The sequence below is a fragment of the Triticum aestivum genome, chromosome 7A (genome assembly GCF_018294505.1).
Source record: "Triticum aestivum cultivar Chinese Spring chromosome 7A, IWGSC CS RefSeq v2.1, whole genome shotgun sequence".
Lineage (NCBI taxonomy): Eukaryota > Viridiplantae > Streptophyta > Magnoliopsida > Poales > Poaceae > Triticum > Triticum aestivum.
Genome location: NC_057812.1, coordinates 496441448 through 496464529, shown reverse-complemented (window position 1 = coordinate 496464529; position 23082 = coordinate 496441448). Strand labels below are relative to the sequence as shown.

The window sequence follows — 23082 nt, the reverse complement described above, 5'->3', positions numbered from 1 at the left end:
TACGTTCTTACAATCTCAGAATAAATAAATGGTCTCAGATGTACCGTAAGTGATGCAACCACACAAAATGACTTTGCTGCATTGAGTCTTCCAACCAAAAATATGAGCACCGGAAACTTAGTCATGAATGAACAAACATTGCTTTTACTAAACTGCTGGTAAGCTCTAAGAGAAACATGTAGCGCTACCTTATTCGTCTCTCCTGCAAACATCGAACCTATTCTTGATGTTCAAGTTCTCTTTGCACAAAGATGAGACTAGCTAAGTGAATTATTAGCTTTCCCAATACTAACGTCAACAATAGTTGCTGCAGATCATCTGCTCCATTCGTTTCCGATCGATCGACCGACTGTGAAGCTTATAGTTAAAATTAAACCACCGTCGTAACAAATCCAACACATTGCTCCACTATGCTCGAACTGAACCGTACATCGTCAATCGCGCATCCATGCTCTACCTATGGGGAGTTAACCATTATATCTGGAATGAGGTGATTTCATGAGGGAAATCTTATCCAAGAGACCAAAATCCTGGCAAACACCCCCAGAGCCGTCAGATCAATCCTGGCGAACACCCCCAGAGCCATCAGATCTAGATCTGACGGTGGCAGTTTTCTGCCAAAATCTCCCCGGAATTCAAACAAACTGTACACATAAAATGCCACCCCCTTGTCTCACACAGTACACATAAAATGCCATCAGGGGGTAGCGGGGTCCTTTCAAGATCCTGGCAAGCACCAGGTGTACTGTAGCTGAAATGGCATGTTTTATTTTTGAGAACTTGCTCATGGCCAGAATTTATAGCACAGTCAAAACTTTTCACTGAGCTTGCCGCGCTGGGGGAGCTTGACTTGTATGCCGACTCCAATCTGTGAAGGTGATAAATTAAAGCTGTTAAATGTGTAATACCAAATTACGCACTATATTGACATGTGTGTACAAAAATAAGTTGTGCACACATATTTTCTATTTTGTACTTAAAGGTGAAACAAAGGTCAGCCATGCATTTAATTGAAGTCTGCATATGTTAAACAGAAGTGATTTCCATAATTGCAAACAATTAAGGGTCTGCACCAGACTCTCTGTGTGCACGTCGTATGTGTTATTTATTTCTGCTAGACCATCGACATTATTTCATTAGAAAGTAGGCCTGAGCCCGGCTTATATTGAAAGCCAAATATGATCCGCTCGACTAACTAGCAATATTCAGTACAAAAACATAGGTGCTGCAACTATTCACAGTATCGAGCTATATAACATGGTATGGACAGATAAATGTTAGTCTAAGTGAAAATATTTCTTATTTAGGCATAACTATAATGTTAAAATTTGTAGCTACGCACGGAGTACTTAGCTAGTGAAAATATTTCTTATTAAAAAAAACTATAATGTTAAAATTTGTAGCAACGCACTGCACATACCTCATTTTCGACACCCATGTTTCCAACTTGAACATTGGCAATGATAGTCCATCTTCGGAGGACATTGATTATTTGGTATGTCACAGTAATTAGTGTCGACAGCCTATATTCTCAAGATTCGGACCAACTTGTATACCTGAAAATATGTTTTTTTTTAAGATATGCGTATCTGTCATACAGGCTAGTAGTCCTTGTAATCTACATACCTGAGCACTTCTAGATGCTAATGCCAATTCCAAGGAGTTGCGACAGCCATCAGCTCTAGAAGAAAGTTACCCTGCTTAGGTTAGATGCACAATACTAATACAACCAGAAAGAACAGCAAACAAAAGCATAGATTATCCAGTTGCTGCCAATAATACCTTCTGTCACTAGTCTTTTTCATATACTGACTACTCTTGAGTTCCCCACGGCCACCATATTTAGTTTCATCCGTGTTTAAGATAAGCTGGTTAAATGTAAAAAAAAAGTGAATACATAATAACATAATAATACTAGTTCTTGAAGCATATGAGTTCATTGTTTCGGAATGAATTGCTTCCTGAACTGAATAAATGGTGTTATTCTAGACAAAAGATGAGAGATATGGTAACATCTATACAGACATACTCCTTTCCAAATTATAGTGCATATAGTATATTTTTCTATTCAAACTTTGTGAACTTTGACGAAGTTTATAGAAAAAATGTCGATACATTTTTATAAATCTGAAGTATACGCACTATAATTTGGCAAAGAGGGAGTATGAGATAGTAACAGAACTAAATCTGATGTTAGCAAGTATTTGCCTCAAACTGAGATTCTATGCATTTCATCTGCAAAGCAAATGGAGTTCATTCTGAGCATTAAATTGTTTAATTTATTTGTGAGGCATTTAAAATTATTATTCTCACCATAATAATAATATAGTCGTAGCTCCAATATATCCATGCTATACTTTTTATGACCACAAAAGCAACACTTTCTTACCCAAAATAGAAGTATGAACTTATCTAGGGCTGTGACATAATATGTTGTCAGCACTACCGCTTTGTAGATGTAATAGCTCGTACCATGCTACTCCCTCCGTCCCATAATGTAAGACGTTTTTTGACACTACGTCTTACATTTTGGGACGGAGGGAGTACATGATAAAATGTTCTCCCAGTTTCCCTCACTTTGTGCTATAAGACTATGTTTAGAAAAAATGAGTTATTTTCAATTAAGATGGACATGATGGAGAGATTTAACTGACCAAACATATTTATAAGTCAAAATTCTATGAGAATATTATAATTTCAGGTGGTGTAGAATTTTATGATATAATGTATTAAGTTGAATAATTTATGTTGAGAATTTGTTAAATATTCAAATTAAATGATGATAATTTTGTGCATAGCTAACAGAAATAATGCTTAGTATAAATAACTTACTTGGTATTCCCCAGCTTCATCCACACCAACACGATACAGTTGATAGGGGACTTCTGGATTGAAATTAAATACAAAAAGGAAAGGCCCCCTTGTGAAAGATATCACCTACCAAAGTGAGTAAATATGATTAGCAACAGTATAAGTCCCTCATAAAGCATAATTGGTTTCAGAATAAAAACAACTGTATGTTTTCTATTAATTTATAAAATAGGTTTGAGCTATTAATAACTGAAAAACTTCCATACCATGTTTGTATCGTCACAGTGATGAACATTGAGTGAACCTCTCGAAGTTACCCTTTCATTTTCATCCAAGCTCATTATATCCTGGGGTAAAATTGCTGAGTTAGTAGGATTAATCTCCTGGAGGTATAAAATCAACACTTGAATGATCTGGAAGCCTATAATAGTTGAGAAAAAAAATAACTTTTGACGCAACATCAAAAGTTCCTGGCAGATGCAGTATTCTAAACAATAACACTTTTGGGTTGAATATATTGTGACTAGCACAGTGTAGTAAAAATGTGACGCTTCACATTTCTAACCTATGCAATGTCTGACATATATCCCTCAACTAAACTTTAGCTACACATATACAGACGAAATATTTAAGATTGGCAACAGAAAATTACCCTCAATAGAAGAGCCAATATTACAAATACACAATTGTTTTTCTTTTTGGTCAATGAATAAGACTGGTACGGAACATCCAGAATGTCATAATTAATTAGGATTATTAACACGAATAAGAACAAATTCAAGCTACGTGACCACTCTATAAGAACTATAATACCGCAACTTTGAAAATCTCCAAAGCCCAGCCCCCATGCTTGACTGGTAAACAAACTAGCATCTCTTTTGTGTTTCATGCTTGCTTCACATGAAGAGTTAACATAGAGTAACTACATTATAAACCTCAAGCAATATGCCCTTATATGCTACCATACACTTTTAACTTACTTTAAATATGGTTAACCACATATGGGCAACAGGGCCACCTGTACATGGGTCAACCCATATAAATGCCCTCCAGTGGATCCCCAGGTTCACCGTAGTCAACCCATATAGTAGTATTGAGCGAAAGAATGGAAGACCATTGTTTTCAACCCAACACAGCACAGGGATAACTTCTGTGACTAAGTCTAAGCTGAACTTACAGACATCATTTCGCCAAAAAAGAAACATGCAAAACATATGCGCTGTATAGCAGAGACAATCAACGCTCCATGATCTGGCAAAAGAGTTTTAGTTTGCAGTGACAAGTAAACTGACAAGTAATTTTAAATCCCTTCCAAGAAAATAGTTACATACTTTGTCAAAATTGAAAATATGCTTGTGAACACCCTTGTCCAATAGTTCCCACTGCCGACAAGCTAGGTGGAAGGAATAGCCATTGCTTGACATGGGAAACTCAATCCTCTGCAATCATTCAACAAAGAACTTAAACGCTCTTGTACAAATTGAGTACGGACCCAAAATTCTGGGAAGAAATAAAGACTGTTAAATTCTAGAAACCATGTAAGTAGCTGACCTTTGGATGAGCAAATTCATTACCCATGAAATTGAGATATGCACCTCCACTCGTTGTAAAAGTAATCAACTTGATTATCTGAAACACGTTGAAAAAGATTGAAAGTGGCAGGAAGTAATTGTTAGTACTTCAACTATTCGCCAGTAAAGGTTGTTACTAGAAATACCATGAATATAAAGACTCCTCAGTTCACCACTTACTAAAGTCACTTAGCTTTCACAGATACTAGTTTTAAGTCTTTGACATAAAGATGATAATATAGCAGAGGGCCCTTCCTGTTGATCAATATAGGACAACCCCCAGCAGCTTACGCCCATGTACCAGTGAACATGGTTGGATATCCAGCCGAGCTGCTTACCGTAAACCACTACTCCAGAAAATAAAGAGCTTCCTTAGGAGAAGATCATATTAAGGCTTGCTGGTTCTATGTTTATCAAGTCGCCCATTCTAGGCATCTCCCTGACTGGCAACTGAACTCCCAGTGGTACAGGTGACCAAGTTGTCGACCAGTAAAAAGAAGCAGGTCGAACAGGTTGAATCTGTGGAAATGTGCTTAAAGTTGGGGTGTTTGGGCACCCCATATGGCTATATCCACACTCTACAGGGTCCTGGCCGTTCCTGTTCTCCTGAGCCAGTATATGTTTTCTATCATCTGATTCACACTGATTCATCATATATATCACAAAAAAAATTGCACTCATTGACGACATTCTGGATGGGTTTAGAGATCACGTCAATGTTAATGTCATAGTTAAATCCTAAATGTATAAATTTGAGTGTAAGACAATCAGCTATCTCGGACAGCAGTGACATTAAGACCAGGCAGATTCGCCTGATAAATGTTGAAAGTAGTGCACGAACCAAACTACAAGTTTTGCGCTGTCTGTGCAGACTCACAGTAGTATGATCTACTAAAGAATAGTAGCAAGGTAGGCCCATTTCCTAATTTTCCGTCATCTGTCACTGGTTACCCTTAATTTATGAATGTAAGCATTGTTGAAAACAAATAAATTGAAGGAAATGACAAGCATGATCCATGGAAATTCACTGTATCGGTAGCTAATAAATCTAATTAAAGGGGTGATGCAATCATGGATGGGTAAATGGATATACAGTCACAAGCTAGGAACAAACTCATACCTTGAGCAATGAGGAAGCCTTGAAAATCAAATCATCATCCACTGACCCACTAGAGTACATTCCTGTATTAAGAATTATCTCGGCAAAAGACTTCCGCCCTGATATCGACTGTCAAAATATCAGATGTAACAATTCTATCACAAAGTCAATCAAGAAGAATAAAAATTATAATTTTATTTTTTATAAAAAGGGAAACTACACACTGCAGCTTGCGTTTCACAATACTACATATCATTTCCAAAACCCCACGTTAATTTATTTCCATTAAATGGCATGGACTCCCAACAGGAAAGACCAATTGGTACATCAGGGTCTATTGGGCCAGGCATTGTCAAGGCTACCTTTTGTTGTACAGGTAAGGTAGAAAAACAGCTACAACTCCAACATGTCCCAAGTACTTCTTGATGTAGCTATCATTTTGATAAGCTCCACCAAAACAAGTAGACGCCACGCTTTTACGGCCCTTCCAAAATGCTAACGCATTTGGGTGAGGTGGCATACAAGCTGCAAGTCTCAGCCAGCCATCGTTCACATTGGGGTTCTCTCCAGAAGTCCAACACGATGCTTCTAGATGCAACATCAACACTTCTGTTGATGCACCATGGGCTTGATTCACCTACTCCCTTGGGCATGTTTTGTGGCAGTCACGCTGAAGATGTATGGTAGGTGCTCACTCGCCAGGCTGATCTCATAGCTACTTGGAGGATGTTGCGGAGCTCAAGCATCATTATCCCTTGTTCCAGCTCGAGATGAGCCGCTTTTGAAGAAGGGAGAAATGTCTTGGAAGACCTTCCACATGGCCACAGGATCAATAGGCGATCATCCATAGCCAATTGCTCAGGATTAGAAATTCATATTATTTGTCTATAAAGTTAGGAATTTAAATGTTCAAGGCAAGTTAGGAAAGAGTAGACTGAGTTACTGGGCTATTTTTTTCAGATAATGGAAAAAATTATTAGCCTCATCATAGACATGACCTCCTAAGGTCGGCTGTGCAGATCAAGGTCAAGCTAAGGTCTAAATCCTAAGCCATAACACCTACAGATATCATGTATGTTAGGTTCTGGTGAAGATGCACAAGAGAGCATTTGAGCAAGTCTGAGACGGAAATAGGGTGAAACACAATATAAAGAGCAAAAGAAACTAGAAGTTGTTTATGGGCTAAGTGTCTGAGGAAGTGACTTTTATCTTAAAAACAAGATTTGGTCTGTATGAAATATAATATGCTCTTTTCTTTCTAAGCATGATGATACAATTGGCGCCCAGAAAAAGATATACGCAAACCTGGTTGTGATTTTCAACGTAAGATAGCATATGATGGTTGCTGCTTATCAATACTTTCATAATCTGCAAAATGATCCAAGATAGCTATTAGACATGAAATATGATACTTCTAGTCTACATGGTGCCAATAAGATGATGCCATGCGAAAGTCTAGATAGCATGCAAACCTTGTTCATGCTCCACTCTCGCTCTGGAACATTTTCAAGATGCCACAACCACATTTCTGGAATAGAAAGATTGGCCCAGTAGTCAAATCCTAATCCGCCTTGGGTGGTTGGTTCACACAACCCAGGATAATATGTTGCCTATAAAATAAAATTAAGAAATGAAACAGAAGCACTGGTTGTCTCAACGTATATCAGTTGCTGGAATTTGCAAATATCATCCACTGAATAGTTGGTGAGAACAGTTATCCCTAGACACTGAACAAAACTATATATGCCTTGTATTCTGTTCAGCTCTGTTAGACAAGACTCGATATGAGAATCACTTACTACTTAGTAGTTAATATCTAACAGGTTAGCACCACGTTCAACATGGGTAAACTACTCCCTACATTGCAAAATATAAGGGGCCCATGCATTTCAAGATTTAAAATGTGGGTCATGTGACACAAAGTGACATATCATTAGAAAATGCTTTTCAATACCAGCCCAATCATGTGATTTTTCATTTTTGTATCACATAACTCACACTTTATAAGTCAGATTGTTGATCAAACTTAATTCATGGGATGTGTGAGGCCTTATGTTATGACCGGCGTCACTTATAGCCGGAGGAGGCCCAATGGCGCGTCTAGTTAGGGGCTTAGCCCAACTTATCTTTATTTTTATTAGCACCTCGAGGATTATATAAACACTTGTAAGGCCACATTTTGGAATTAAGCAATAAGTCATAACTATTGCCCGGCTCCCGAAGGGAGCTGGAACCCTAACCCTAGCCGCCTCCTGCGCCATCTCCTCCTCAGCTCCTCCTCAGCTGCGCGACCACGGCGCCGTCACACCGCCGCTCGCGCCCAACTCCTCGCCACCCTCCCTTCCACCCCTACAACCTAAGAGCTAGGCCTGGTAGGATCCCAACTCCTATCAATCTGGTATCAACTGTCTCGGGATCGGTCATGTCTACACCTCTTCCCACCACCACTCTTCCGCCGCTGACCACCACCATGCCGCTGGCCACCTCCGCGGCTGGGGCGCCGTCCTTGTCAGGCCCGATGTACTCCGCTGCCTGGACGCCGCCGATCACCACCCCCGTCGTCTTCACCCCGGAGGAGATGACGGCTGCCCTCCGGGACCTCACCCAGGCGGTTTCGCCGTCGCCGCCGCAGCTGCCGCCATGGCAACCACCCCCCTCGGTGACCCCTTCACCCCCACCGCGCAGCAGCCGCCACCCGCGGCACACATCGGCGCCTCCACCATGCAGCAGCAACAGCCCTCCGTCGCCCCCACCGTGGCGCTGCCGCACCAGCAGCTGCAGCTGCCGCCGCCGCCGACCTCAACCCAGGGTGCCCCAACGACGGCTCAGGAGGTGCCCATCCACCAGGTCCGGTTCCCTCCATCGCCATCACTGCTACCAGCCTGGCTCACCTGGTCCCTCGAGCCGGTCTACACGACGGCCTCCGGACAGCCGCACGTGCTACCCCCACCGGTGCCGCCCTCGGCCATCTAGTTCGGTGGGCCCTCGGGCTCCGCCGGTGTCGACGAGCCCCTGTTCCAGGGTGGCCCTCTGATGCCCACCTACTCGGCGCCGTCGTCCTCGCTGCTCCGCGCCGATGAGGTGTACCCCTCCGTCGTCCACGGTCAGACGCTGCCGCGCTTCACCAAGCTTGAGTTCGCCACCTACGACGACATCATGGACCCCCTGAACTGGCTCAATCAGTGCGACCAATTTTTCAGGGGGCAATGCATGCTCGCGTCCGACCGCACCTGGATCGCCTCCTATCACCTCCGAGGCGCCGCACAGACGTGGTATTACGCCCTCGAGCAGGACGAGGGCAGCATGCCCCCATGGGAGCGTTTCCGCGAGCTTTGCCTCTTACACTTCAGGCCGCCGATACGCGGGAGCCGGCTGGCGGAGCTTGGGCGCCTACCCTTCACCTCTGCAGTGCAGGACTTCGCCGACTGCTTCCAGGCCCTGGCGTGACGGCTCGCCAGCGAGCCAAGCTCTTCGTTGGCGGTCTGTTGGATCATATCCGCGTGGACGTGGAGATGTGGGGACCACAGGACCTCCAGATGGCCATGTACTATGCCCGCGCCTTCGAGCGTCGCGCGGTATCCATGCAGCAGGCGTCACCGTCCCAGGGCGCCCGACAGCCCGCCTGGCCGCCACCGACACCACCAGAGCCGGGGCGTCCGGCCCAGGCCCCCGCAGCGCCCCTTCCGTCGGCTCACCCCGGCCGAGCAGCTCGAGCGCCGCCGTCAGGGGCTGTGCTACAACTGTGACGAGCCCTACGTCCCGGGCCACGTTTGCCCGCACCTGTTCTACTTGGAGGCCGCGGACTACATTGAGGAGGACGCCACCGCCGCCGGGCTGGGCAACCCGGCCCCTCCATTGGCCGATGAGATTCCCCCGGGGCCGGCTCAGGCAAACGCCCTCGTCGTCTCCCTCCATGCACTCGCGGGCATCCGGACGGAGAAGACTATGCTGCTGCCGGTAAGGATCAACAGCGAGCGGTTCCTCGCACTCCTGGACACGGGCTCCACCCACAACTTCCTGCCAGGGGCCACCATGCGCCAGGCAGCCGACCGGCGGAGAGCAGTTACGCGTTACCGTGGCAAACGGTGACCGTCTCCACTGCCAGGGTATTGCTAGGCATGTCCCCATCATCATCGGCACCGAGCACTTCACCGTCACCTGCATCGACATCGACTTGGGCTGCTTCGACTTCATCCTCGGCGTCGACTTCTTGCGGACTCTAGGTCCCATCCTCTGGGACTTCGACGCCATGACGATGATTTTCTGGCGCCTGAGTCGCTGCGTTCAGTGGGAGGGCAGCGGCTCCTCAGCCCCAGTTGACGGCGGCCGCCGTCGACGCAGAGCATCCCCTCTTGGCTAGCCTGTTGCAGCAGCACAATGACCTCTTCGACGAGCCGCAGGGCCTGCCACCTGTCCGGCCCTACGAGCACCGTATCCACCTGCTGCCGGACACCGCTCCCGCCGTTGTGCAGCCGTACCGCTACCCCCAGCTACAGAAGGACGAGCTGGAGCGGCAGTGTGCGGTCATGCTCGCCCAGGGCATCATCCGGATCTCGACGTCACCGTTTTCCGCGCCGGTGCTCTTCGTGCGCAAGGCCGACGGTTCGTGGCGTTTCTGCATCAACTATCGTGCTCTCAACGCAAGACATCCAAGGAAAAATTTCCTATCCCCGTCGTGGATGAACTCCTGGACGAGCTACACGGGGCACGCTTCTTCACCAAGCTCGACCTCCGTTCGGGGTATCACCAGGTGCGGATGCACCCGGACGATGTCGCGAAGACGACCTTCCGCACTCATCATGGCCACTTCGAGTTCTTGGTGATGCCCTTTGGCCTCTCCAATGCCCCGACGACATTCCAGGCGTTGATGAACGACGTGCTCCGCCCCTACTTGCGCCGGTTTGTGCTTGTTTTCTTTGATGACATTCTTATCTACAGCTCATCGTGGGCGGAGCACCTGCAGCACGTGGCCATCGTCTTCAACGAGCTTCGAGCGCACCATCTGCACCTCAAGCGCTCGAAGTGCTCATTCGGCACGACATCAGTCGCCTATCTCGGCCACGTCATCTCGGCGGAGGGCGTCGCTATGGATGCCGACAAGGTCGCAGCGGTCGCGGCTTGGCCAACGCCGCAGTCGCCGCGGGCCCTCCGCGGCTTCTTGGGCCTCACTGGATACTACCGGAAATTCATCTGGGAGTTCGGCCTCATCACGGCCCCCACTTACGTGCCTACTGCGCCGCGACGCCTTCTCCTGGGATACGGAGGCGACCGAGGCATTCCAGACCCTCAAGCAGGCTCTCACGATGGGGCCGGTCCTCCAGATGCCTGACTTCGACAAGCTGTTCATGGTGAACTGCGATGCCTCGGGCGTGGGGTTTCGCGTCGTCCTCCATCAGGGTGATGGGCCGCTTGCGTTCTTCAGCAGGCCCTTCGCCGCGCGCCATCACAAGCTCGCGGCCTACGAGAGGGAGCTTATCGGCTTGGTGCAGGTTGTGCGTCACTGGCGGCCATATCTTTGGGGGCGACCGTTCCGTATTCGCACGGATCACTATAGCCTCAAGTTCTTGTTGGACCAGCGCCTCTCCACCGTGTCGCAGCATCAGTGGATCAACAAGCTCTTTGGCTTCGACTTCACCGTCGAGTACTGTCCGGGCCGCCTCAACACCGTGGTCGACGCACTGTCCCGCCGCGACACCGACCACGACACTGACACCGTCGACCCAGCAGGGGCGGCCCTCTGCATCCGCTCGGGGCCCTCCTTCGCTCTCATCGATGACATCCGCCGGGCCACCGCGAGCGCTACGGATGCGCAGCTCCTTCGGCAGCGCCTCGAGGCCGGCGACCTGGAGGAGCCGTGGCGCATGGCTGATGGCCTGCTCCTGCATGGGCGCCGGCTCTTCGTGCCGGATCATGGCGACCTCCGTCACCAGGCCCTACTGCTGGCCCACTCGGCCGGCCACAAGAGCGTGCACAAGACCCTTCACCGTCTCCGAGCAGATTTCTACATCCCCGGCGGCCGGGCGCTGGTGCCAGACTGGGTGCGGTCTTGCATGACGTGCCAGCGCAACAAGACAAGAGACACTGCAGCCGGCGGGGCTGCTACAACCCCTTGAGGTGCCCTCTCAGGTCTAGGCCGACATCTCCATGGACTTCATCGAGGGCCTCCCAAGGTGGGCGGCAAGTCTGTCATCCTTACGGTGGTTGACCGCTTCCCCAAGTATGCGCACTTTATTGCGCTCGGCCATCCCTACACCGCCGCCTCCGTGGCGCGTGCCTTCTTCGACGGCATCGTCCGCCTCCACGGGTTCCCCTCTTCGATCGTCAGCGACCGTGACCCGGTGTTCACTGGTCATGTCTGGCGCGATCTCTTCCAGATGGCGGGCGTGAAACTGCGCTGAGTACGGCATTCCACCCCCCGACGGACGACCAATCTGAGGTGGTCAACAAGGTGATTGCTATGTACTTGTGTTGTGTTATAGGTGATCGTCCCCGGGCTTGGGTGGACTGGCTCGCTTGAGCGGAGTACTACTACAACACCTCCTACCACTCCGCCCTGTGCGTCACACCTTTTGAGGTGGTCTACGGCCGTCCTCCACCACCCATCCTGCCGGTTGACCCCGGGACGGCCTGCACGGAGGCGGCTGGCGACCTTCTCCGCAGCAGGGATGAGATCCTTGCCGAGGTGCGCCAGCGTCTTCTCCAAGCCCAACAGCTGTCCAAGAAGTACTACGACGGCCACCACCGCAAGGCGGAGTTTGCAGTGGGCGACTGGGTGTGGTTGCGGCTCCTTCACCGCTCCATGTAGTCACTGGATCCGCGCGCTAAGCGCAAGCTGGGCCCTCACTACGCGGGACCGTTTTCCGTGTTGGAACGCATCGGCAAGGTCGCATACCGCCTTCAGCTTCCGCCCGGCACTCGCATCCACGACGTCTTCCATGTGGGCTTGCTGAAGCCTTTCCGCGGTGATCCGCCGGCGGCCGCGCCGGCGCTTCCTCCAACCTCCGATGGACGTCTTCTTCCGGGCCCAGCGAAGGTGTTGAAGGCCGAGCAGCGCCGCGTGTGGCGTTTGTTGATCCAGTGGCAAGGCCTTCCGGAGAAGGACGCCACTTGGGAGCAGCTCGAGGAGTTCCGCCAACATTTTCCAGACTTCAGCTCAAGGACGAGCTGTTTGCGCAGGCGGGGAGAGATGTTATGACCGGCGTCACTTATAGCCGGGGGAGGCCCAATGACGCGTCTAGTTAGGGGCTTAGCCCAACTTATCTTTATTTTTATTAGCACCTCGAGGATTATATAAACAGTTGTAAGGCCACGTTTTGGAATTAAGCAATAAGGCATAACTATTGCCCGGCTCCCTTCAGGAGCCAGAACCCTAACCCTAGCCGCCTCCTGCGCCATCTCCTCCTCCCCAGCCGCGCGACCACGGCGCCATCGCGCCGCCGCTCGCGCCCAACTCCTCGCCACCCTCCCTTCCACCCCTACAACCTAAGAGCTAGGCCTGGTAGGATCCCAGCTCCTATCACCTTACATTTTGCAACAGATGTGGTATGTGTCCATACCAAATTGCATGCCTAAAACCACTAACTATTTCACATGAACAAAAAATTACATGAAAGGAACAGCTAGTACAGCAGCAACTTACATCCTCTGCTATTGTTATAATATCTGGATGGAGTTCATGTAACATCTCATTTGCTAGAATTAGGTATATCAGCGCATCCTTGTCAACGTATTGATTGCAATACCTATAATCAACATTGGAATGAGCATAAAGAGACTGGGGAAAGGTGACAAGTATATTACATAAACAGCAATGAGTATTGAATGAAAACATGGAGGAGACGTTCAAAAGAGCATGAAAATTGGAACATTGGATAGCACTTGCAGTTCCTCACTGCACACAGGATGACATCAAATTGATCACTAGGATATGCATTCAAGGACCAATAGAAGGCCTTCCCTTTGACTTCCATCTATGTTGTAAGTCAGTAGAACATTGATATGTGGCTTGATTTGTTTAGAATGTTTAGCCGTAGTACCAGCAGCTCCTGGATGGGGATTTGTCAATGACAAATGGATGCAGCTGATCCTTAGCAAACAGTAACTGCCTATAAATATGCTCCAGCTTCTCCCACACACAACGGGGCACTTTCCTGTTTTGTGATCTTGCTATGTGGCTATACTTGGTTTCAAGCAAGCAGATAACTCCAGCGAAGTAGGAAATATAGATGGGAACGGGGGAACCACACCAAAAAGAAGGTATCATCAATGTTCTCCAATTCAGGTTTACAGGTTCGGCATGCTGAGAGTTAACCTAAATCGGATTATATTTAACCTAGACATAATTCTGGATACATTTATATGTTATCCAATAGTTGTCAGCATCAGGATCCACGGCTTGACAAGGTTGTCCTCATGTTGACAGGATCAAGATATGCTAAGATCACCATAATCTCGGTTCTGAGGAACTGAGCCTAGGTTGGTGGGAGGTGTGACTGTACACCCCTTATCGTGAGGTTTGGATCCTCGAATTACAGCCCCATTCTTCTTCTTTGAAGAGCATATAGCTAGATCCTCGTAGATATCCATGACTCAGAATAAATTAAATATCTAGAACCTTGTTTTATAGTGTTCTACTTAACTTTGATGCTATGTACGACCAGGGTCAGAACGACCACATGTCATTGTAGGCTAGAGAACAATGTTCTCGCAACATTGTCTTACCACACAAATACAATTACAGATGTTGATACAAGCAAACGAGTAGAATAGAGAAATAGTAGCAGAGTGAGAACAGAAAATGCAATGTTAGTTGGCAGTGGTACTGTCCCCAAAACATGCTAGTACGGAGTGTAGATCCTCCCAATGTCAGATCTATATTTGATGGATACATGAGTGTGTCCCATTTCCGTCCAATTGAGAACAATTCAGTAAAATATAATACAAGACGGCCAAATAATGTTGACTGTAAACAGTAGTTAACGCTTACTCTTCTATGGCACCAGTAAATGTAGAAAAACCATTGTGGGTATATAACATAGAAGAGAGTGAGTGAAACTGGAATCCATCGATCTTGTATTCGGTAACCCACCTAACAAGTAAGAGATCCATAAGTACCTAGGTAGATAGGAAACCGAAGAACAAAGAATAGAGTATGAACAGAGCTTTCACTATTTTACCAACTTAAATTAGACAGCAAGAAGTGCAGAACATCAACATCATCATATTTGAACATTCTAGTGCCCCAGTATTTGTGATGCCCTCTTTTCCCTGACAAGGATACATTACAACAAACATGTTGAAGTAGCAAAGAGCCAAAGAAGCACACAAGTACCTCGGACAAAGAAATGAAATAGAGTATGTAAAATATTCAAAGTGCACCACTGAAAAAAAAAAGATGAAGCATCGAATGCAAGCATCCCGAGGGCTTTAGACCCACCCGCGTCGCTCTCCAGGGGGGCGGCTCAGGTGACCTAACCCCGCCGCCGCCGCCACCACCCCCTCCTGCTCCCTCCCCCCTCGCCGCCGTCGGGCGTCCCCGCCGGGCTTTGTGTGGCGGGCCTTTTCTCTCTCGTCACGCGTGGAGGCCAGCCCTGGATGGCGCGCCGTGCGTCACGGAGCTGCGCGCCGGCGCGGATCTGGCCCTCCAACCTCTTCTGCGGCGCGGTGGCGCTGGATGCTGGGGCGGCGGCCCCCTCCTCTCTGTCTTCCTCGCGGTGGAGGAGCGGCGGCTGGCCGTTTTGGCGGCGGATCGGGGCTTTTCTGCTCGGATCTGGTGGACTAGCGCCATCGGCGGATGCGGCGGTGTTGGTTGTCCTGGGCCGCGTGGGTGGCAGGGCGGCTGCGCGTGGTGGAGGCCCCGGCGGCGATGGAGTTGCTGATCCCATCCTACTTGGCCGGAGACGGCCCTCTCGGCCGGGCTGGTGTCTGGCGAGGTGCAGTGGTGTGCCCTGGCTAGCGTGGTGCTGGTTGGGGCTGCTAGTCTCCCCAGGCCAATGGCCTCTGCGTGGTGTAGGTGGCGCTGCCGGTGGTGGGTCTGGAGCTACTCTCTCCCGGCGCCGGTCCGTTGGTGGATGGTGGAGGGCATGTGCCGCGGATCTGGTGCAGGCACGGCGTGGTGGTGGCCCGTGACGGCCTGCAACATCGGCTGGTCGCGCGGGTGCGTGCCCGGCGGCTCCAACGCTTGGAGCTCGTCGGGCGGCGCGGGTTGGGCAGCGGCCTGGTGTGGTTGCGGCTCTGGCCATGGATGGCTCCATGGTGGCTTCGCAGGTCGACTGCGGCAGCGGCGGGCATGTTCCGGCGTCGGCTGGCCCGTAGGCGGCGTGTGTCGACCTTCGATCCCTCTCCTCGTCGTCCAGGTGCTACCTTCGTCGAAGGTTCGGCCCTTCACCAACTATGGGCCATCGCTCGTTTCACGCTCAGCAACGGGACCGAGCTTGTCTCGCGCCCGGCAGCAGGACCGAGCTCGTCTCGTGCCCGGCAGCAGGACCGAGCTCGTCTCGCGCCCGGCAGCAGGACCATGCTCGTCTCGCGCCCGGCAGCAGGACAGTGCTCGTCTCGCGCCAGTGTCTTGGACGGGTCGATGGCGGCCAATTTTGGCCGGCCTATTGGGTTTCGGCGTTGGGAGCGGCTCAGGGGTGCAAAAGGCGGGTCCTTTTCTGCCCATATCTTTGGTTGGGGTAGCGGTGGGTGGCGGGTGAGGTGGCGTCAAGGTCTTGGATGCTGGGGCGGCGGCCCTGGTGGTGGTGTCGCGGTGCTCCTGGGCAAAGCCCGTGACTTGGTGTTGCCTGGTGGCCATTGCCGTGTGGGCGGCGTGGTAGCCAAGGTGTGGCGTTCGGTGGCGGTGAATATTGGTCGGGGTGAAAACTTGTTCTATCTTCGGATTGACCGGAGACGGCGAAGCTCGTTCCCTTCTTGAAGGCGTCGCCGCGACTCTCGCTGCCCGTCGTGTTGCTCCGGGGAAAACTCTGATCCTTGGGTTGGGCAGTGGCGGCGCTTCGGTGTCGTAACCTTCCTGTAGGCACCGCCTTGGAGCCCACGGTGCGTCGTATGTAGCTTCTTCTCTACGCGGTGGCATGTTCACGGTTGAGGCCCCGATGGCTCTTGTAGTGCTAGGGGTGGTGTTGCTGCGCTCAGCGCCTATGTATTCTGCCTTGGGTGTGTGCGTGTGTTGTGGTGGCGTGTGTTGTACTGGGTTGTTGGTGATCTTTGCTTTATATATGAAGCGGGGCGAAAGCCTTTTTCGGTTAAAAAAAGATGTTGTTATTAACGTCTTCCAAATTTATTATTAGCATGATTCCACATGAACACCAACAAAACTTTAAGAAGTAAAAAAAAGTTGTATTACCGCTGTGGAAGTAACAATCGTTAGACCCATCAAAAAGGGATAACCCAACCATTTCGTCCGCTGATGCATAGGAGTGGACAATATCAATAAGAACCAGCAACCCAAGACCTGAGCAAAGAAGGGATGAGCACAAAGAAAAGATGATATGTTAATCAGTGTTTCACTCATTCTTAACATTGAATGGTAAAACAATGCATGCAATCTCAGAACTTGCTAGAGATGTCACTTAAGTTCCAAACTTACATGCACAAGGAAACATAATGGAGGAAAAACACTAGGAAGATGGCCGACCAGCAGTATAAAAAAACTTCTATTGTAAAAACACTTCTCAACTACCAGACGTAAATGACATCTTATATTAAAAGCAAGGAAAATGGAGAATGGCGAATGGACAACAAAAACGTTCTACTAAGAGGCAATATTACAAGACTTCGACTTAAATGTATCCCATATTCGCCATCTGGGCCAGAATATGATCTACGGAGACAAATAAAAAGAAAAGAGAATGTGTTATAAGAGGAGTACTCTGTTCTGTGTATACTCCTCTCCTACACTTAGTGTTGTTGTCAGAATAAATGCTGCCATGTTTTATAGGAATAAAGTGTGCCTGTCACAAATAACACAAGTGGTACTGCATGTTGAGCTAATGTGCACATTGTGTTTTCACTTTTTGGCCTCCTCTATAATTATGTGATCAACCTGCACCTACCTGTTTTATCGTTTTATACCTCATAATTGAACAAATGAACACTCTATAAATGTCTAGGTATATTAAACCCGGCTTCTTATGTGTCTGTGTGTTTCACATGTGCTATTAGAATAGATTTTGATGGTTACAGGAGTAAGAGAATAATAATGATCTTGAGAAGCAGACCGTGTGCCTCGTCCACTAGTTTCTTGAAGTCGTCTGGGGTGCCAAATCTGCTACTGACTGCAAAATAATTTGTGACCTGCAGTTACAATGCACTTGATCACACACAGACAGAGAGAGAAAATTAACACAATGCAGTGACCACTGCTATCATCTATAACAAATGGAGCAATCATTAAAATTAAAACATCTGGTAATAACTCTACAAATGAAGAAAACAATGCCATTTGCAATTAGTTTAACAATATCAATTACTCCAGCATCGACAAAATATTCATTACTTCATATCTCCTCAAACTCAAAGGAAAGCCAGCTGCATACTTGAACATTAGGCAATCTTCTAGTTTTTATAGTAGCTTCTTTAAACTGCTAAAAATTACAATGAAACCATCTGGTATCTCAGCTTAAGTCTAATATAAAACATTCCATATGTGCACACTTGTGACTTGAAACAATGTGGGGCAATATAAGTTTTTTTTAGAAATGGAAGCTTTTATTATCCCCGGCCTCTGCATCATAGATGCATGCAGCCATAAAGATTAAGCAAGCAAGGAGAAAAGGTTCACTTTGGAGGTTGTGAGTTTCGACGATGATCAACCAATACTGAGATTCATGGCGGTTGACAATGGGCTGTCTAAACATATTGTAAGTTCAAAATTGGAGGTTCGTCAAGTACTTCTTCACAATTCTAAAACGACACTATCATGGTCAATTCTGGATGAATCAGAAAGGCTTCAAATGTTAAAACTACAAATCACTGTCATTTTTATTCTGCATGGCAATCTAACATTAATAATGAGCAGTTTAACTCACAAAAACAAAATTCTTATTGATCGATACTAACTATATCATCATAGTGTCACCTTATAGCCAACGGAGGAGTAATCCTTGTGCTCCACGACTCCAATTATTTGAACAGCATTATATCCAGCATTTTTTATGTGAGGTAGTACCTAATGGAGATGAAGTTAGAGAAGTGAAGTTACCACTACAACAGACAAAACAAGGAGTGGGAAATACGTTGGATGTGAACTCTTGAAACGATGATATCTTTTGCTCAGATCCACTTATTCCAACATGACATTCATATATCCTAAGTGAACCTTTGACTTTCGGTCGTCCAAATCTCCATTTGTAAATTTCTTCTGGAGGAGGCTCCCAATGTACTGCATAGGATTGCATCCCCTCTGCGTCTACAAAAAAGAAAAAGAAAAATGAAGAGATTTCATCAGCATCAATAAATTATGCATAAAAGAAGCAAAGCAGCATGTTAGATAAGTAAGACCATGTTAACAAGATAATCCAAAATTGTCATTGCGGAAATAGCAGTAATGCACACACAAAGTACAACAGCTATTTGAAGTGAATTCATGAACATTACAACTCAACCAGAAACCTATGCAAAGAGATAGGGAAGATGTCGGCTCCATTATAATGTCAGTGTGGCATAATTATCCCTGGGAGTCCCATGAAAATAAGCAATAATGAGCTTAATGTTCTATGTTCACTAGGACTCTCAACCGCTACCAGTCCTTGGACAGATGTCCAAGTTTTCACTGAACTCCTATCCCACCTCCTCCAACACCAGTGCGAAAGGGAAGAAGAAAACAGGAGGGAAAATAGAACCTTAAATCATAATAATCTACTTTCACTCTCAAAGATACTAAAACAGACTATTTCTTTCTGGCTAGCACCCTTGTACTGCATCGTCTTTTTTCCTCTCAGGACCAACCATGAAGCAAAAGGTTATGACCTAGCAACCAATCCAGAACCTAGCTTCATGTGCACTGTTACTGTAAATAATTTTTGCAATAGATTAATAACTTCCAATATGATGAGAAGCGGTAATAATGGAGGCATCATCATCACAGAGATAAGTAGGAATGAACCTGGAAGAACATAAGTTGCCCAAGCAGGCACGCGTTCTAAAGCACCATCAGGAGTATTAAAATAAATCCTGTACTTGTCTTTATGAGAAATCGCTGGAACATATTTCTCTATCCAGGCTTTTCTTCCTTTCCTCATTTCAACCCAGTAAGCAAGAGGAGTTGCCTTTGCTTGAAACTTTTCAAACGATGCTCGATCAGTTACAACATTGAAAATGTCAAACTCCTGCCCAGTATCAATGATATCGTAGGAAGGCGATGAACTGGATGACTCATCCTTTTGTGTGGCTTTCCAGTTTTTATATCTGGTTTCAGCATCAGGTATTTCACCTAGCTCTTCTTCTGTCTGCGGACCATTTGGGCCAAACATCTGCTCGTATAGCTTTGCAACTGTCTCCCACCGAGACTTGCGTGACGTAACTTCTCCAGGTTCCCAATACTCTTCATTCATTCTACGGATTAAATCTTTAGCATCAACACCATTGTCACCTTTATCATAATCATCCACATAATTGTACTCCTGGAAAAAGTATTCATCTGGTTCTTGCCCTTCTCTGAGCTTATCTTCAAGTATCACAAACCAATACCCGAAATCATCATGTCCCAAATGGCCTTCTCGTGCACAGTTTTCAGTTGCCGACCACTGATTAAAGTCACCAATCAGAGAACAATACCGAGCACCTACATGACAATCCTCCTTTCAATAATTGAATGTAACAAATGTTCAATCTAATGCTTAAGCACAGAAACTTATATCAAAGAGGCTGTAGTAATAATACCCAAATATATAGTAGTCAGCAATCACAAAGTAGCATCTCAATAATCAAGTAAAATGACAAGTTCAAACTTCAAAGTGGCTGACATAACATGTTCAGCTGAAAATGAAATAAGGTACATAGAGAAAAATGTAGGGACCAAAAGAAAACTGACTTATTGAAACAGCAGGGTTACAACAGCCAAGAACTATAATTACAAACTATACAAATTATTACTTTAATGAGCACTTCAAGCTATCTATAAGAATATAAAAACCAGAAAGGTGGCATTTTAAGGATATTTCCAGCTGCTCATTAACAAGAAAAATGTTATTCCATTGATTTAATGGTGGATATGTATTCTTGCAGAATTGTAGAAAATCAAGATAATAGGACCGCGTTAACTGGCGAACGTTCGCCAGGGAGGGTGGCACATGCGAACGATTTCGTGGCAGTTTTAGTTGCAAGGAAGTGGTGAGGTGTGGCATTTTCTTCAGGCGACATGGCAGTTTCTTCCCGAGAAGGCAATTTTCATTTAAAAACTGCCGTCGTTTGATCTCGCCTGACAACTAAAACTGCCATCAAATGGCGTTCGCTTGCCACCCCCCTCCCAGCTGACGTTCGCTGGGTAACATTCCCGAAATACTATGGGATAAATGAGGGCCCTTGAGTGTTGAAGCTAATCGAGCAGGTCTAAGTCTAACTGCTGGAAACATAAGGGCGGCAAACTTTGCTATGAGTACCGTTTACCCTTACCATATCCCGAAACTATGAATCTATATTCTATTTTAAATGATCATATTTGACCTAATTTACCACATATCAGAACCTACTAATTCAAACTTAGTCACACCCAAAAATGAACAATACCTGGTGCCCAGTCCATGAAATCCACACGATGCTGCCGATGACGGTGCATTCCCAATAACTCATACCTACCAGGAAAACACAAACAGACCAGCATCACCCCCAAAGATCCCGAGCATAATCAAAACACCAAATCTAGAAGATGGTGGCAAACTTACCCAGAGGACCCCTCTTTTAGATCAATAAACCGAGAGTACAGCTCCCATCTGCGGTCCTTCAAAGCCTTGTGCCTGACAACAACAATCCAATAAGCAAACAAGCGATTGCTGCCTACCTACTAGCGAACACTGAGCCAAAACCATACTATTTGCGTATCATTTCCGTCAAAAACCTCAATCAATTCCCGCCTCTGGTGTTCCATAATGAGAGAACAAAGTTCGATAACGGGGTTTGCAGGAAGACGATTAGGGTGCTCATTCCCCCAACCATACCAGAGTACCAGACGGTGGGCGAACGTACCGGTCGCGAAGGAACTGGGCGAATGCGCGGTCGGAGACGCCAGTCTTGACGAGGAAGCACACGGGGTCCACGGCGCTGCCGCGGCCGGGCCGCTGCTCCGTTCGCTGCTTCTGCTGCCGAGGCCTCGGAGAGCGCTCGCGAGGGCCGGACGAGGATGAAGAAGAAGAAGAGGGGGAGGAGGAGCAGCGGCAGCTCTGACGGCGGCGGAGGCGGGGGGCACCGTAGCTAATTCGGGGGTGTGCGCGGCCAGAGAGAGGCGAGGGGCAGTGGCGGGCGGTGACGAGCGGAGGAGGAGGTTGTGGGGCTAGGAGGAACAGAGGGCAAGACGCCATTCCGGTGGGCTTGGTGTTGGTGTAGGCGTGTGGTATGGTGGTATGGTATGGTGCGGCGGCGACGGTGAAGGGGGGGGGGGGGGGGGGGGGGCGCCGGCCGGTGGAGCGTGGGGGGGAGGAAGCGAGGCGGAATGGGGGGTTTTGGAGAGGGATAAGCTTGGCACTTCGGCAAGCTTCTCAAAAGGAATTCTAGTTTTCTTGTTTGAAAAAGTCTTTGTTTCTTTCTTTCTCAATTTGCATTCATCTTTTCACTTGATATTCTTAAATATTCTCTTTGATTGTCACTTTAACTTGTCAAATAATCACTAATAATTGTAAATTTGTGTAAATCTCCTTTTTTGTTAAGTTGTTGTACAAATGGACCTAAAAGAATGAAATTAAGGTATACAGTACATGATCAACAAATCGAGAGGATTGTTCCCATTAAAAAAACTTGGTAGCAGCTTCAACAGAAGGATAGCCGAGCATCAGTATGAGTGTGCCCGCTTGTATCCCTCCTCGTACCAAACGACAACAGGCCCAGGGTATCAAACCGGTCCATATTCGTGAAGGGCCCCTAATCCATATTCGAAACATTGTGCCTTCGAACCCCTAGTCCAAAGCTGCAACTATATAAAGAGGGAGGACTCTAGAGCCAGGCCTCACTTTCACACATTTTCACTCTTTGTCAAATTCACATATTCATCGCATCGCATGCAACCATCATCTCCACCATAGCCATAGTTTCATATTGTACTCGTGGTCGACGAGTTTGTAAGACAGTTTAATCATTCATTTAACAGAACTTTTGCAATATCTCATATTCGCGATCTGATCGCGATATGTGAGTAGACCTCACAGGCTAAGGGTGGAGGCATGGCCTCACAGCCTACATACATGCTTCAGACGGATCCATGTTATGATTATATTTTATTTGTGCAACATTTAGTCGGTTCATCTCTTTTCAATCCTCGCACTCACATGTAATGACGCGCCGACAGACAAAGGAGAGGTAGATTGCAGGGGGGCTTAGAGAACTACAACGAAGACCGATGGCAATAAGGATTAGTAGGGCGCTTAGAGCCAAATTCTTAGGGATAAATATGGG

The 23082-nt window shown here is 47.3% G+C and overlaps 1 protein-coding gene across 1 annotated transcript; it reads right to left on the bottom strand.

Annotated features, from left to right (window-relative positions):
* LOC101290591 (1,4-alpha-glucan-branching enzyme 3, chloroplastic/amyloplastic) lies at positions 1-22074 on the bottom strand. The gene is made up of 22 exons (XM_044567090.1): positions 21664-22074; positions 21363-21434; positions 21208-21272; positions 19586-20263; positions 18717-18889; positions 18560-18649; positions 17700-17775; positions 16826-16933; positions 14658-14748; positions 14468-14569; positions 13121-13223; positions 6954-7091; positions 6787-6849; positions 5503-5610; positions 4363-4440; positions 4143-4250; positions 3078-3158; positions 2833-2937; positions 1783-1868; positions 1627-1681; positions 1421-1556; positions 1-868 (listed from the first exon to the last, which is right to left on the bottom strand). Exons 1-21 carry the CDS (start codon positions 21993-21995, stop codon positions 1524-1526), a joined length of 2745 nt encoding a protein of 914 aa, XP_044423025.1. The 5' UTR covers positions 21996-22074; the 3' UTR covers positions 1-868; positions 1421-1523.
* Between the last annotated feature and the right edge of the window lie 1008 nt (positions 22075-23082).